The sequence below is a fragment of the Pteropus medius genome, unplaced genomic scaffold (genome assembly GCF_902729225.1).
Source record: "Pteropus medius unplaced genomic scaffold, Ma_sr-lr_union100, whole genome shotgun sequence".
Taxonomy (NCBI): domain Eukaryota; kingdom Metazoa; phylum Chordata; class Mammalia; order Chiroptera; family Pteropodidae; genus Pteropus; species Pteropus medius.
Genome location: NW_024352789.1, coordinates 713,110 through 727,959, shown reverse-complemented (window position 1 = coordinate 727,959; position 14,850 = coordinate 713,110). Strand labels below are relative to the sequence as shown.

Genomic DNA, 14,850 nt, shown 5'->3' with positions numbered 1-14,850 from the left:
TATCGCTGCCGGAGGACTGACTTCACACCCGGGCAGCTCAGAATAGAGCCGGCCTGGGGGCATCGTGCCAAGAGGTGAGGAGGGCGTGGGCCCGCCAGCCCCCCTCCGGGGTGAAAGCAGGGTGAGCCTCGGGGCGTACAGGTGGAGCAGGTCATGCTGGCCCGCCAGAGCCCAGCCGGAGCCCAGCCACCTGGGTTTCGTTTCCTCCTTCCTCTTGTGCCAGCGGCGATGCGAAAGAGGTCACTCCTGCACCCCAATGTCATTGCCTCTCCAACCCCCCTACCACCACGCCCGTCAAGTGATGCGGGCTCCTCGTTCCCGCCTTTCCCCCCTGTCTCCTTCCAGACCCCCTCCCACGCATTCTCACCTCCCCTCCTATCTAGGGGACACAGATGCCAGACCAGAAATCGGTAGTCAGAGCAGAGGAGGCCACGTTTTTTTCAGCTGTATTCCAGTTGCCACTTTCTGCGGGCTTTCTGGGCCAGTCCTGGGAGCCACCGCCCAGGCATGTCCCCAGGGGCCCTGATGGGCTTCACCAGGGCTAAGATGGGTTAGGGGACTTGGTGGGGTCTGTAAGGGAGGCTGTGAGCCGTTCAGTTGAAGTCCCAGCTCACCAGTCCAGAACAGGAAGGGGCCACTCTCACATCGAAGGCTGGGCGAGGGAACGCTGTCTCGGGCTGGAAGCTCGGGAGGCGACGTGCCCCTACAAGTTGGCAGAAGTAGCTGCCAGGTTTGTGTAAGAGAGGCTGTCGCCACCATTGCCTGCGGAAACCTGGGCGGGGGAGAAAGGGGCTGGGCTGAGGGCAGCTTTCCTGGGAGACGCTACAGCCCCAGGGCCCCCGGGTGCACCCCAGGCTGGGGTCATAGGTCCAGAAGCCTGACCAGTTCTCGAGGGGTTAATTCGGAGAGAGCACCTGCCGGGCACCGGCAGCAGCCAGGTGACTGTAAACAGGGCCCCTCCTCCTCCCTCTGCTCCCCTGCAGTGTCTCCCTTGGTTTTAACCAACCCCCCACCTTCCGAGCCTGGCTCCCTCCATTCTCTGCTCCTCCAACCCAAGGAGGCCTGTGTAAAACCGGGAGAAGGAAGTCCCAGGCGGAGGAAAAACGAGGTCAAGAAAAGGAAAGTCCCCCTCCCCCACCTGGAGTTCCAGCCCCAGCTGACCCAAGTAATTATTTACTAGGTCCTGGAGAGACAGGCTGGCCAGGAAAGAGGGAGGAGGGGTCCTTGCTTCCCTGAGACTCCTAGGAATGCCACCCAGGCTCACCCAGCTCCATGAGGCTTCCTCCTCCCCATCACCTCAGAGACCCCCCACTCAGCCTTTCTCGATGACCTTCCGGTTTTAGGAGACCACTGGGGGTGCAGGCGCTCATTACTGGGCACGGTGCCCCATCCGTTTCACCTCTGGGCATCGCAGCCCTGGCTCTGGCAGCGGTTCAGCTGACCAGTGACTGCTGTTCTGGGGACACTCCCTCTTGAGGTCCCTTTTCTTCCACGTGGTCTGTTTCCCAGGCCCTCTACTGCTTACTTTATGTCACCTCTCACCTCTACTAAGTTCTTGGGATTTTCCAAGGCCCTTTCGGAACCCCTCCCCAGCCAAAGCCTCTGTCTCCCTCCACCTGTGGGGCCATCCTCACCTCATAAGGGTTAGGTTTGGTACTGCCGGGGGGCACATAGCGCCCGTGGGTGTGGTAGGTGGGGTACTCGCTCATAGGATGGTAGGCATCTCGGGTGGGAAAGATGTCCAGCTGCCCACAGTTCTTCTGGCGGCACTGATGCACAGTCTGGGGAGACAAGAGGTTACCAGGAGCCACAGGGCTCCTTCTGGCAGGGGGAGCCTGGTCAGGGCTGGCGACCGAGCACTTACCAGGGCAACGAGATAGATGACGGCCAGCACAATCAGAACACAGACCAGCACCAGCAGGGCGATGCCCCATCCAGGTACCCCAGACCCTGGCTGGGCCGAGGAAGGATAAGCCACTGAAAGGAAAAGCGGTGGTCAGGGCTGTCTGCCAAAGGAGGGGCCCTGCCCCTGCGAGCTCCAAGGGGGAGCCAGACGCTGAAGAGAGAGGGGCCTGTGCGGCACAGCGCCGGCCCGCAAGCCAGGGGCATGGCCTCGCCGGCCCGCAAGCCAGGGGCATGGCCTCACCGCTCAATCGCGAGACGTCCAGGTTGTATTTGGCTGCCACTTCCCGCTCCTTTGCGGCCCACTGTGCCTCCACCTCACTGGCACTGATGGTGTTTTCTCGAAAGGCCAGAGTCGATTCCACCGCCACAGAGCCTGGACTGCTCACAGGGAAGTGGGCAGCTCAGTCACGGGTCCCAGCTGCTGGGCACTGCCCCCCAACCACGAGTGCAGCGGTCCCCCCTCAAGGCATGCACACACCCCACACAGAGTCCGCACCCAGAACCCTACCTGAACTTTACATTAGAGGAGCCCAGGAACCCCTCCTGTGTGTAGATCTGCAAATACTGGGGTGAAAGAGAAGCACTAAGCCTTGGCGCACAGGTCCGGGCGGCTCCGCGGGCCGCGGCAGGGAGCGCGTGGAGTAAGGCAGATACTCACCAGCTCCGAAACGTTTCTCTGCAGCGCCTTGAAGTAGGCAGTGCTGGGGTCTTCCAGGGAGGAGTTGAACGGGAGGTTCAGAATGTGGAAGGACAGGAAGTAGACGGTGATCCTAAGAGGCTGGAGAGTGGTCCGAGCGCTGGGGGAGGTGGGAGGTTCTGTGCTGTGGTCATTGCTACTGGTAGCAGTCCTGGCACTGGGGCTGGCAGAGGTGGTTTTCGGCAACAAGGTGGCATGGGGGGTGATGGCGGAGCTGGAGGTCAGATCCGTGGCAGTCGAGGTATGACGCAGCCAGGCACGGTACCGGGCCTGCTAGATGCGGGCATTCAGCTTAATTCCAGGTGGTACTGAGGTAAGCAACAGTGGCCGAGCCGAGGTCAGATCCCGTGAAGGGTTCCAGGTGGCACTGAGCAGGCGCGGTGGCCGAGCTGGAGGCCGGATCCTGCGGGCATACGAGGTATAACGGGGTTGGGGCCGGTGGTCGGGCTCCTGAGGTTAGATGTGTGGCATTCACGAACGAGGTGGCACTGGAGGTGGGCATGGCTCTAGCTGGAGGTCGAGGATCCGGTGGGCGGTCGAGGTGGCACTGGGTGGGTGGCGCCGGGCTCAAGGTTAGATGTGTGGCATCTCACGAGGCATTCTGGAGGTGGGCGCTGCACGAGCTCTGGAGGCCGGATCCCACATGGTCGTGAGGTGGCACCGGAGGTGTATGGTACGGAAAGCCTCGGTACGATCCGCCGGGCGCGCACGGGTCGAGGTGGCATTGAGGTGGCGCGTGGCCGAAGCTCGGCAGGTCGGATCCGCTGGGCGGTCGGTGGTGGTACTTTCCTGAGGTGGCGCGGTGGTCGGTGCTCGGTGTCGATCCGCGCGGCCCGAGGTGGCATTGAGGTGGGCGCCGGTACGAAGCTCGGTCGCGGATCCACGTATACTCAGGTGGCACTGAGGCGCGTGGTCGAGTCGGTGTCGGATCCGCCGGGGCGGCCCAGGTGGCACTGGAGGTGGGGCGCGTGGCTTCCAGTTTCGAGGTCGGATCCGGCGGTCGAGCAGCACTGAGCAGGCGCGGGTGGTCGGAAGCTCGAGGTCGGATCCGCGGCGTCGCAGGTGGCATTGAGGTATGCTGCCAGGTTTGTGCCTGCTCGTATCGATCCGCTGGCGGTCGAGGTGGCACTGGAGGTGGGCTGTGGGTCGGTGTCGAGGTCGGATCCAAGGGTGGTCGAGGTAGATTGAGGTGGGCTACCGAGCTCGCAGGTCGATCCGCGGTGGTCGAGGTGGCACTGGAGGTGGGTGCGGTGGTCGGGCTCGAGGTCGAGCTCTGGATAGAGTGCGAGGTGCTGGTTGTTTCAGTGGAGAGGGTTGTGCCCTCACCTGCAAGCACTGGCACCAGCAGCAGCGAGAGGAGGAGAGGGGCCTGGGCGCCCCGCGACATGGTGCTGGCGACCTCGGTGGGGAGGGGGCAGAGCAGACTGGAGCAGGGAGCCGGCTGGTGTGAGGTGAAGCAAGCACAGGTGCCTGCTGCTTTATACCGGTCCCCCGCCCGCCCTAGGCTCAGCCAGAGCAGGTGACAGGTGACAAAACCCAGCCCCTCCCCCCCCACCTCCCATCTCTTCCTCCTCCTCCTCCCCAGCCATTCCTGTCCCCTCAGGTCGGCCCCATGGGCTTGTCACTCAACCTTCTGACTACCTGTTTGTTCTTGGCGGGCCTCCCCCCCTCCCCAACCACTCCCTGGCTCCAGAGGCAGTGTGTGCGGGGAAGGGAGGTCAGGGACCTGGGTCCCCAAGGCTCTAGTTTTAGCTCCAAGGCAAAAGAACAGCCAAGGTGAGACAAGGGACAGAGATAGTGGGCTAGGTCAAGGCGGGGAAATTCATCCTCAGGTCCCCCACTCCACTCCCCATTCTCCCTGGGCCCCTGAAGCTGCACTTTGGGGGCGGAGAAGAAATGGGCAGGCTTTACAAGGGGGGGACTAGGTGCTAGTTTGGGACCCCTCCCCCACCACTTCCCGGAATAGCCCCACCCTGAAACCGCTCCTGGTCCGGTCCATTCCGTAAGCAGTTCTGCCCCGAAACCCACAGTCCCCGCCCCTGCCGGACTTGCACGCAGCCCGTGTTCCTTCCTTGCTTTTCTTCCGAGAACGGACGGGGAAAGAAATTTCCACCTAAAGAAGGACAGGACCCGGGCCCCGCTGAACGCTAGGCTCTTTCCTTCCAGTCCTCCACCTGCTAGTGGCGGTGGCGGGCAAGGCTGTCCGGGCTCTCCTGCCCTCTAGTGGTCACCGGGAGCTGGACAGCGCCTGCCCAGGCGGACGCGAGGACTGCCCTTGCCGCGGATGGCGGGGCGGGTGTTGAGCGGCGCTGCCTAACTGGGGGCAGAGAGAGGCTGGGGAGAGCAGCGCCCCAGCGAGAAGTCAGTGGCTTCGACAGAGAAGGGAAGGAACGCACCACCGTGACATCGATGGAGAGGCTGGAAACTTTAGGAGGGGACCCTGGGGCGCACGGAGCGGTGTCTGACGGAAATGGCGCTAAGAGGGTGGGGTCCCGAGGTACATGGAAGGGTCACCGAGGTATGTGGGAGAGGACATCGGAATGTGGGAGGGGTAATGGGACAGGTTACGTATTTAGGAGGCAGAGAGTAGGAAGGGTGACGGAATGGTATTTGGGGGCACGGAACTATACTTTGGGGAGCGGAGTTGTATTTGGGGCAGGTAAGCACGTGGTAGTGGGAGCAAAACTGTATGTGAGGGTGCGTAATTCTGGACGCCCGAAAGGTATTTGGAAGGGCAGAAGTATTTGGGACCAGGGCGGTATCTGGGGTCAGAGCGGCACGCGGTGCTTAGAGTGTCCGACCCTATCCAGAGGTCGCGAGTTGCGGTCTCAGCCAACGAAAGCCGTACGTTGGCGTTAGGAAAACAATTCTTAGCCCCAAGAATAGAGTGAAAAATTGAACTTTAAAAATACTCCGGCGCGGCGGGACTGAGGGAAGGCAGCCGGGAGGCGAGGGACCACCGCTCCGGGGCGCGGCCCCGCCTCGCTTGGCGCGGCTTTGTGCTGCGCGGGGCGGGCGCGGGGCGGGCGGCGCTGACGTCAGCGCCCGGGTGCGCGGGCCGGACAGGCGGGGAAGCCCCCCACCCTCCCGCTAGAGACGCGGCGAGTATCTAGGTGGGCGGCCCCAAAACTTCAACCCTCGGCGTTGCCAGGCAACAGCCATTCAGCCGGTTGCTGGGACACGCGTTACCATGGCGACGGCTCCGCGCCGCGCGCTCGGAGTATTTAAAGAGCAAGCGCGCGCAACGCTCCGGCGTCGGAAAGCGGCCTTCCGGGATACCGCGGGCGCCCCTTCTCCCTTCCCCCCTCCCCCTTGCCACCCCTTCGCCCTCTTCCGGAGATCCAGTCTCCCAACTGGATCTCAACTCCCCAGCGCGCCCCCGGTCCTTGGGCCGGGCCGCCTTCCGGCGGTGGGGAGCGGGGTCCCGGGCCCCGGGCGGGCGGGAGGGACGGGACGCGGTGCAGTGTTGTTCTTTTCCCCGCCAATATTGCACTCGTCCCGGCCTCCGGCCCCTCCGGCCCCCCGGCCCCCCCTCACCGCGAGCGGGGCAGCCCCGGCCCTCCTCCCGGCTCTGATCCCTGCCGATCTGAGATAGACTGGAGTGTCGCCGCTGCCACCGTGGGTAAGTGGGGCTGGGAGGACTTTAGCCATCCCTCACCAGCACTCCTCATCTCTCACCTAATCCCCCAGCCTTCGCCTGACCCCCATGCAGCAGCTTCCTCACTGTGCCCCAAACTCAGCCAAACTTCCTCTAGAGCTCTAACTTCCATGCTGCCAGCCCTTCTCCCTTACCCTCCTCGGGTTCCTTCCTGCGCCCACACTGTCCTGGAAAACCCCTAAAAGAAGCAATTGCACTGGCTTAGAAAACAACTGGAACTTTATGGCAACGTGCTGTTAATCTCTCCTGGGGTTAACGCCTGAGAAATACTCCTTGAAAACTTCCCGTCTCTTCAACAGTGGGGTCACCACCCCTCTGGGGCCGGACCCCCGGCAGGTGCCAGAGGCGGGTCTGTGTTTGGCCGAGGGGCTGTAGATTAGGCCCTGGGGCCTCCAGGATGGCCCCCAAGGCCAAACGGTCTAAAATCAGGGTTCCGGATCCGGCAGCCATCTCTTCACACCCTTCCCTGGAGCAGCTGCCTCCGGAATGGCTCAAAGTCCTCGGGCACGGTGTCTGAGGAAGGAGAAGCCGCTGGGTCAGGGACTGACTGCCTGAGGGCCTGGGCACCTGGCTGACCCGTGTGCAGGGGCTCACCGTTGCATCGGTACTGGAGGTTGGACCAAATGATGTTTTCTTGGGAGAAGCAAAACACACCAAGACGCCCCCCTCGCATGGATGTATCGATGATCACCCCAGAATCTGCCACTAGCTGGGGACCCTCGTAGAGCTTCACTCTGTCCAGGATAAAGGTTTCTATTGGTGCTAGGGTGCCAGTGAACACTGTGCCACCATGCCAGGGCCCTGCTCAGCCCCAACCCCCCTCAGCTCACCAGGCCTGGGAGACAAGGGAGGAGGGAAAGGGGAGGGAAAGGGGTGCTTTTCTCAGGCCTGGGGCCCCTGGCTCTTTGTCCAGCCCCCTTTGCATCTCAAAGCACCAGCCACATTCCAAGCGAGGATTGGGTTGCCATGACGATGAGCACAATGAGCTGGGGGGTGAAGTCACCCGCTTCCCAGGCTCTAGTCTACCCCCCTTTTCCCTTGCCCTGGCGCCCCGCAGCCCTAGGCACCTTAAAGGGGAACCAACCCAAGTGCCTGGACTCTGGGCTCTTGGCCACTTCCCCTCCCTTCCCTGTCATCCCACCAGCGAGGCGATGCGGAGCGGTGGCCAGAGCCGAACTGAGAGGCCTCAGCTCTGCCCCCAGAGCTGTGGGTCTGGGGCCTGCTCTGTGTCTCTGCAAATGACAGTCCCTTCCAGGTCAGATGCCTTGAGGCAGGTTCTGAGCTGTAGTGGTGAAGGGGCTGGATGTCACATGCCTCTCTACAGACCGGTCTGGGCTCTAGAGGCTCCCAGAGGCACCTCGTCTTCAGAGAGCTGAGTAGGGCACAGGAAAGGGAGGACGTGCCCAACAGAGCCCAGGCCGCGATGCTGGGAGGAAGGGGCCGAGGCGGCACGCCTGCGGTGACGGGGGAGATGGAGGCCAGTGGTCCCCGTCCATGCACTGAGTACGGGCATCACCAGTGAGTCCCAGCTAACGGTGGAGGAAAGGCCGGCCTGGGGTCCCCCGGGAGGGCTCGGCGCCCCCTCACCGGATGTAGCCGACTTGAGGCCGGTGCAGCAGCTGCCAGCGGTAGGAGGTCTTGTCGCGCCAGCCCGCGTTCCGTGGGTCGGTCCACAGCAGCCGGACCTGGTCAGGGGTGTGGCCAGTATGCCACAGGGCATTCCGGAGGTGCTCACCTGGGCCTGACACCGATGTCACTGCCTGGGGGACATTGGCAAAGCCGGAGGGTCAACCACAGGACCCGAATGAGGTTGGTGAGTACAGGTGGAAAAAGAAGTCAGGGTGGCCAAGAGAAGGTTCTAGGGCCCTAGGAAGCCCGCCTCTGAGTAGGCAGGCTCCTGCTCGGGCGGGGAGGTTTGGGAAAGGGCCCTGGACCGGGGAATCTGGGCGGCAGCGGGACCTTGAGCTGCAGTCCGGGCTGGGCAACCGCCCGGAAGGGCGTGGCCTGCCAGTAGGTCTGCTCCGTCTGCTTCCACATGACCACATAGAAGCGGCCGCTGTCCTGGTAGCTGAAGAGGAAGCCCGCGTAGTCGTCATCAGTCACCGTGTTCACGTGGAAGGTGCCCTCGAAGTCCACCCCGTTGAAGGCTGTGTATCCTGGGGGATGGGATCAAGGGCAGGGGCAGCGGAGCTACGGGTGGCCCATCGTGCAGCGGGGGCGGAAGGGATGCCTGCTGCGCGTGTGGCCAGCTCGCCCCCCACCGTATGCCCCCGTCAGGTTCCTCTGTTCGGAAATGCCCGAAATTGGACTGGGGGTCCCTTACATACCAACTGCCAGGCCGGGGTCGCTGTTCATGGTCTGAACGATTTCCATGCCCTGGTGGCGGGCAGTGAAGGGGAGCCGTGAGCTGGGCATGCCGCCCTCCTCGGCTTGGCCTGGCCCAGCCCGGGGTCCCCGCTGACAGTCCCCCCCCAGCCCACTGCCCTAGTACCTGGTTGAGCACGACCCAGTTTGGGTCGATCTGAGCATCCCCCTCGGGATCCAGGACAACCGTCTGATAGGCCCGAAAATCCGTGAGGGTCACCTCTGCACTTTCAGGGCACACGTCCAGGGGGTCGGCCACCGCGTCATTGTCAAAGTCGTCCTCACACACATCACCAACGCCGTTGCCTGGCCGGAGAGGCGAGGCGCTCAGGAAGGCCCCGGCCACCACCACTAGCTGACAGCACCCCTTCTCGGGCCCTGCACTCCCGACCCACTCCCCGCCCCGTCCGCCTCGCTGCCCAGCAAGGCCTGCCACCTCCCCCTGAGCAAAGCCTGCACGGGTCCAACCCTCTGGGGCCTCGGCCTCACCATCTGAGTCCTTCTGATTGGGGTTGGGTACCAGGCGGCAGTTATCAGGACCAGGAGGCACGTAATCCGGGACACCGTCATTGTCATCGTCCCCATCACACTCATCTCCAAGTCCGTCATTGTCTGAGTCCAACTGGGAGCTGTTGGGTAGCTGTGGACAGTTGTCCTTGGTGTCCTGATGTCCATCCCCATCGCTGCCCAGAAGAACAGGCACCAAATAAAGGCTCTAAAGGTACCACGTCCTTCCCTTGCCCCCTGCTGAGGAGTCAGGTATGCCCGCCATTCAGCCAGACCCCTGGCGGCCAGCCACGTGGGAGGAAGGCTCAGCAGCAAGCACACGGGACCTGCTCAGCGCGGAGCATCAAGGCCGACCCCAGGGGGAACTGAGCACACCAGAGGGGTGTGGAGAATGCCCGCAAGCCCGCCCGCCCCTCGGCCAAGGCCCTACCTGTCTTCGTCAGTGTCACACACGTCTCCCACCAGGTCGCTGTCTGCGTCTGTCTGAGAGACGGGCGCCCGTGCTCACCATCTCTTTATAGCTGAAGAGGGGGACCCGACCACCTCCCGTCATCCACCTGGCCCCCAGCCCGCCCCTGCAGTCCCCTGTACCTGGGTAGGGTTGCTCATTTCAGGGCAGCTGTCACAGGCATCTCCCACCCCATCCTCATCCCGGTCTGTCTGTAGGGGGTTGGGGACTTTAAGGCAATTGTCCAGTCCGTTGGGGATGCCTAGAAGACGTGGGAACAGCCAAGGGTTGTCACCCTCTCTCCTAGGTTAGTAAAAGCCCCAAGCTTTGTCTCTCGTCTGGAGAACAGCTGTTCAGGAGCCGCCTGTCCCTTGTGTCAGACTCCTGCCCGTTCCGTGCCTGACCCTGTGGCCTACCTCACGTGGCCACTGACACCTGGCGCAGGTGGTCTCGCCCACGCTGACCTCCCTGAGCACGCCTCCCCAGTCCTCAGGCTTCTCAGCCTCCCAGCCCCGCCCCCCCTCGGCCCAGGCCTGCACCATCCCCATCCACGTCGTTGTCACAGGCATCCCCTTCCCCGTTGCCATCGGTGTCCTTCTGATCGTTGTTGGGAACGTTGGGGCAGTTGTCACAGGCATCGCCAAATGAATCTGTGTCTGAGTTTTGCTGGTCCTTGTTGGGGAACAGCCGGCAATTGTCCTGGTGTGGAGGGGAAAGAGTCAAGTCTCCCTTGAACCACGGGGTACCTAGCACCCCCAGTCCCTGGAGCCTCGTCTGCAGTCGCTAACCGGTGACGGTCTGCCTGCTTGGCACAGTCCCGCCCACCCAACGTCCAGGTGGTCCACCTTGCCCTGGCCACCGGCCTTATACCCGACTTGTGTGGGATACTGGGGCCCTTCCTGGAGAGCTGCTGGGGACCTGGGGGTTCATGGGACAAGGCGACAAGTGAGGAACAGCATGGGAGCTGGGAGGGGCAGGACGCCTGGGCCACCTCAACGTTCTTGATCCCGTCCCCATCAGCATCGTCATCACACTGGTCCCCAACGCCATCGTTATCAGCATCTTCCTGCCCAGAGTTGGGTGTCAAAAGGCAGTTGTCCTAAGGGTCAGGGGAGGAGGCAGACAGGTGAGTCGCAGCCAGCCGCGGCCTGGGCGCCCGCCCTGCCCCGTGCCCGCCTGCCACGGCACCTGCTTGCAGTGCTTGTGGTTGTCCATGCAAGGCAGCGCCTGGTCCGGGTAGCCGTCGATGTCCGTGTCAGGCCCACACACGTTCCCGTTCCCGGCCCAGCCCACGTTGCACTGGGCAACATGGAGGCTGCGTGTCAGCATCTGGGCCGGCTACCCCGCCCTTCCCTCCCCACTCCGGCTCCACGCTCACCAACCACCTCCCAGGCCCAGGCCTGCCTCCCTCTCCCTTGAGGCCCCAGCCAGCCCTCTCCCTCCCCCAGACCCTTCCTCTTCCTCCCGAGCCCCAGGCACAGCTCACCAAGCAGGACACTGCCCCGTTGCGTTCAAAGAGGCAGTGCGCGTGGACGTGGCAGGGGCTGTGGGCTGGGCTGTGGCAGGTCCGGGCTGGGACGCAGCCCTGGCTCTGGTTGCCCAGGAAGCCCAGGCGACAGGGACCACACCTGAAAGAGCCCTAAGCACAGGGAAGCAGCGTTCGCAGGAGGCAGGCAGGGTCAGCCCGCCAGGCTCCCAGGGCCAGCATCGTCCCAGCCGAGGGCTGCGGGGTGGGCACTCGACCCTGTGCCAGGAACGTGTCAATTATCTGTTATCTGTCAGTTATCTCCGTCAGGTTCTCCTGACAGCCTTTCAAAGCGAGTAATAACCCCACTTTTCAAGCGAGGACACGGAGGCTCAGAAACGCTGAACAACTTGGTAAAGGTCACAGCTAGCAAAGGGCAGAACCAGATCCCAGACCAGGTCCACGTGGGACACCTACTTTGCGTGGCGCCCTGGGGGAGGAAAAGAGGGAGTGGGGAGTTTGAGGAGGGGTGCACACGCCACCACCCCGGATGCACTCGGGGTGCTCGGCTCACCATCGTATTGGTGCAGATGGAGTTGGGGTCACAGCCGCCATTGTTGCCGTCACTGCATTCGTCAACGTCGCTGCAGACCTGAGGAGCAGATGTGGGTAGAGCCAGACCTGGGCAGGTCCTCAGACGCAGGAGAGGGCGGGCTCACCTGCGGACATCGACGCGGAGCCCAGACCCCATGCCAGCGCAAAGCCAGCGAATAAGTCATCCCGTTTATCACGAGGGCCCCATGGCCATCCCAGAAGCCCCGGGCCCCGCCAGGCCGGGCTCTCTTGTCTACACATTCTACCAAACTTGACCTGTTTGCTGGCCCGGGCGTAGTCGATGCCCACACCGGACACCCGTGTGCCCTTGTAGCCTCGGGGACAGGCCTCGCAGTGGAAGCCAGGCATGGTGTTGATGCAGCTGGAGCCAGGGAAGCAAGGGTCAGCGTGAGCACACTGCGGACCAGATGACGAGAGGTCAGGCCCCTGCCTGTGACCTGGGACACGGCTCCTGCTCTCGCCGCCCAACACCGCAGCCCGGCCTCCCTCCGTCCCGGCCAGCCGCTCCCCCAGCACCTTCCCCAGGCGGCCCTTCAGCCTTTGCCCCAGGGGTGTGACGCCCTCCCTCCTCACGGGCTTTTCCGGCCTCCATATGTCCTAACCCCGGTCTCTCTGCTCCCGACCAACGCTCACCCCACCTCCCGGGGCCTCTCCAAACCCCCTCCCCCAGCGTCCTGTGCCCTCCCGGACTCTGGTGCCCCCACCTCGTTGATGTCCCTGCAATGCGTGCCGTTGCCCTGCAGGCCGGGGGGGCAGGGGCCACAGCGGTAGCCGGGGTGCTCGTACACTTCCATGCAGTCCACGCCCCGGAAGCAAGGGTTGGGGCTGCAGTGGGAACGCTGCTCGTGGAAGCCTGGGGGGAGGGCGCAGCCGGAGCCACCGAGAAGTCACCCCTCAGATCGCTGGAAGTAGAGGCCAAAGCCACCGGCCGGAAGCACAGCGATGCCCCCTGGAGCTCCGCCCACAGCCCCACTCACCGCACACCTGACACTCCATGATGGTGTTTCGGATCAGGGACATTTCCTTCACCTGGTGGGCAGAAGGGTGGGGGGAGTCAGCTCTCGGCCTCTGCCGCCCACCCCCGGCGGTGCCGCCCTTCGCTGGCCCACTCCGACCTGGTCTCGGATGTCGTCCCGCAGCTCCACCAGAATCTGGTTGAAGAGGGTGAGCTGGGTGACCAGCGCCTTGGTCTGCTCGCCTGTCAGGGCCCAGGGCATGGCGGCTCAGAGCTGGGACAGCAGCCCCGGTCCCTCGCTGGGTACCAAGCCAGCTGCTGCCAGTGCTGCCCACCCGCCACCACATTTAACTCCGCCCCGTTCCTGGCACAGAGGACTTGGTGGCAGGCGGCTGCCGAAGCCGGGGACCTCCTCCCCACCTCGGGCCCCTTCCGCCTCCTCGGCCCTCCTCACCTAGGATGGAGTGGAGTGCACTGGTCACTGAGGAGGAAAAGAAAACACAGTCAGAGGGGCAAGGGTGTGATAAGGGGCCCGGCCGGCGATGGGAAGGGAAAGGGACAGGGACAAAGGGCTGGAGTCTCAGGACAAAGACGGCTTGTTGGCTGGTAGGACAGAGGTGACAGGCAAGCAGCACAGAGGGAGGGAGTTGCCTCGCAGTCAAAGCCCAAATCCCTCTGGTTCCAAGGCATGGTAGTGACAGAAGGGACCCAAGTAAGGGGCCCCAAAGCAGGGCCAGGGTCCCAATACCTCCCATTTCTTTCCTCCCAAGCTTCTACCCCAAGAGCCCATTCTTTGAAACATCTGGGAGCCGTGGGCCTTTTATTTAGGTATTTAGAGCCTCTGTGTGTCCCTGTCAGAGGGACGGAGCAGATGGACAATTCTCAGAGAAACTGCTGGTAGGTGACAGCCGCCAGTGGGAGCTAAAAAAGACCCAGGACCCTCATCTCCATCAAAATCAAGACCCAGCAGCCAAGCTCCTTGCCCTGCTTGGAGGTCCCCAGAGCTCCCCGCTTCCCTGGGACAGCGCTATCCTGGCCACCCAGGTAGATGGGATGACCCGAACGGCTCCCGGGGTCGGCGGCATTATTTCGGAGACCGTGGTGTCCGAGGTGAAGATCTGGGGCAGCAGGGTCGCAGCCCCAGGAAGAGGTGAACCAAAGGAAGGAGTGTGGAGAGGTCAAGAGGGTGAGGCACCGAAGACCCCAGGATGTTTTCTGCGGGCGGGGACGTTGGCTAACGGAAGTCTCTGTGTCACCTGCACTGTGGATGGACTCGTCCCCCTGGAACGGACACTCACTCAGGGCTCCGACTCGGGCCATTGACCCGCCCAGAATCATCTTCATGGACTCCACGAAGCCCTGGGTAGGAGCAGAGCAGGGCGGGAGGGCTGACCCTCTGCTCCCACTGGTGCAGACTCATCCCCAGATCCTCCAGGGTCCTCCCTTCCCGCTCACCTGCATCCTCAAATAAGCCTTCTGTCCGGTCCTAATCTCCAGCCCATCGACCTCCGCTGGAGGAATGGGGGCCAGCGCCGGGAGGCCAGCATGCTGGTCGCCCAGTTTGCAGTCCACATAGAGCTGCAGGGCGGGGCTGGGGCGGGCCGGGCCTCGGAGCCGCAGGAGAGCCGTGTGCGTGCGCCCGTCGGCCAGGCCTGCTTGCTGCAGGTTCACCGCATGGACTCTGCCGTCCTCCCGCTGGTACCGCACCAGCACTGCCCGGGAGGGGAGGTCAGTGCGGGCCCCGCCCCCGCCCCGTCTCCCACTGAGCCTTGGGTCAGCTCGTCTGGACAACACATCTCCCGGGCTATTACCCTCTACTCAGCTGCGTCTCTCTCAACGCTGTGTACGGAGTAGGTACACAGCACGTGTTTTTCACATTGGTTTAAAGACTAGGACTTTCTCAGTGACATCAGCTCACTCTGTCCCATACCCAGCGGCAGCTGGTTGTGTAGCCACTGAGCTGTCTCAGGGATGAGGGCCCTCTCTGTCGCCCTGCATGCTCCATGCCTCCTCCTCCCCCCAGGCGCCCCCAAGTACAACACCCCAGCCCTACAAATGCCCGGCCTCGCCCCGCTCTTTCGGCACCCAGCCTTCCAAGGCGCCTCCTAAACACCCCATGCCAAATGCCCCGTTGCCTGGGCACAGCCTGACGGGGCCACGGTCCCCAGTGAAGCCCAGGGACAATGACAAGGGGTGGGGAGTGGGCATGCAGGAGAGTGCCCAGAAGGGTCACCGC

General features: G+C 63.3%; 2 protein-coding genes across 2 annotated transcripts; both read right to left on the bottom strand.

Annotated features, from left to right (window-relative positions):
- Positions 1 to 407: 407 nt before the first annotated feature.
- MUC1 (mucin 1, cell surface associated) lies at positions 408 to 5,465 on the bottom strand. The gene is made up of 7 exons (XM_039849650.1): positions 3,934 to 5,465; positions 2,564 to 2,837; positions 2,414 to 2,469; positions 2,147 to 2,283; positions 1,865 to 1,977; positions 1,635 to 1,781; positions 408 to 772 (listed from the first exon to the last, which is right to left on the bottom strand). Exons 1-7 carry the CDS (start codon positions 3,987 to 3,989, stop codon positions 704 to 706), a joined length of 852 nt encoding a protein of 283 aa, XP_039705584.1. The 5' UTR covers positions 3,990 to 5,465; the 3' UTR covers positions 408 to 703.
- A 996-nt stretch (positions 5,466 to 6,461) lies between these two features.
- Positions 6,462 to 14,542, bottom strand: THBS3 (thrombospondin 3). The gene is made up of 22 exons (XM_039849814.1): positions 14,533 to 14,542; positions 14,070 to 14,431; positions 13,871 to 13,973; positions 13,069 to 13,095; positions 12,775 to 12,857; positions 12,637 to 12,688; positions 12,364 to 12,512; positions 11,915 to 12,055; positions 11,619 to 11,696; positions 11,066 to 11,218; positions 10,768 to 10,878; positions 10,571 to 10,678; positions 10,119 to 10,278; positions 9,723 to 9,841; positions 9,562 to 9,614; positions 9,114 to 9,307; positions 8,752 to 8,930; positions 8,588 to 8,636; positions 8,220 to 8,416; positions 7,848 to 8,020; positions 6,855 to 6,994; positions 6,462 to 6,773 (listed from the first exon to the last, which is right to left on the bottom strand). The coding sequence occupies exons 1-22, from the start codon at positions 14,540 to 14,542 to the stop codon at positions 6,715 to 6,717; spliced, it is 2,700 nt and encodes an 899-aa protein (XP_039705748.1). The 3' UTR covers positions 6,462 to 6,714.
- Between the last annotated feature and the right edge of the window lie 308 nt (positions 14,543 to 14,850).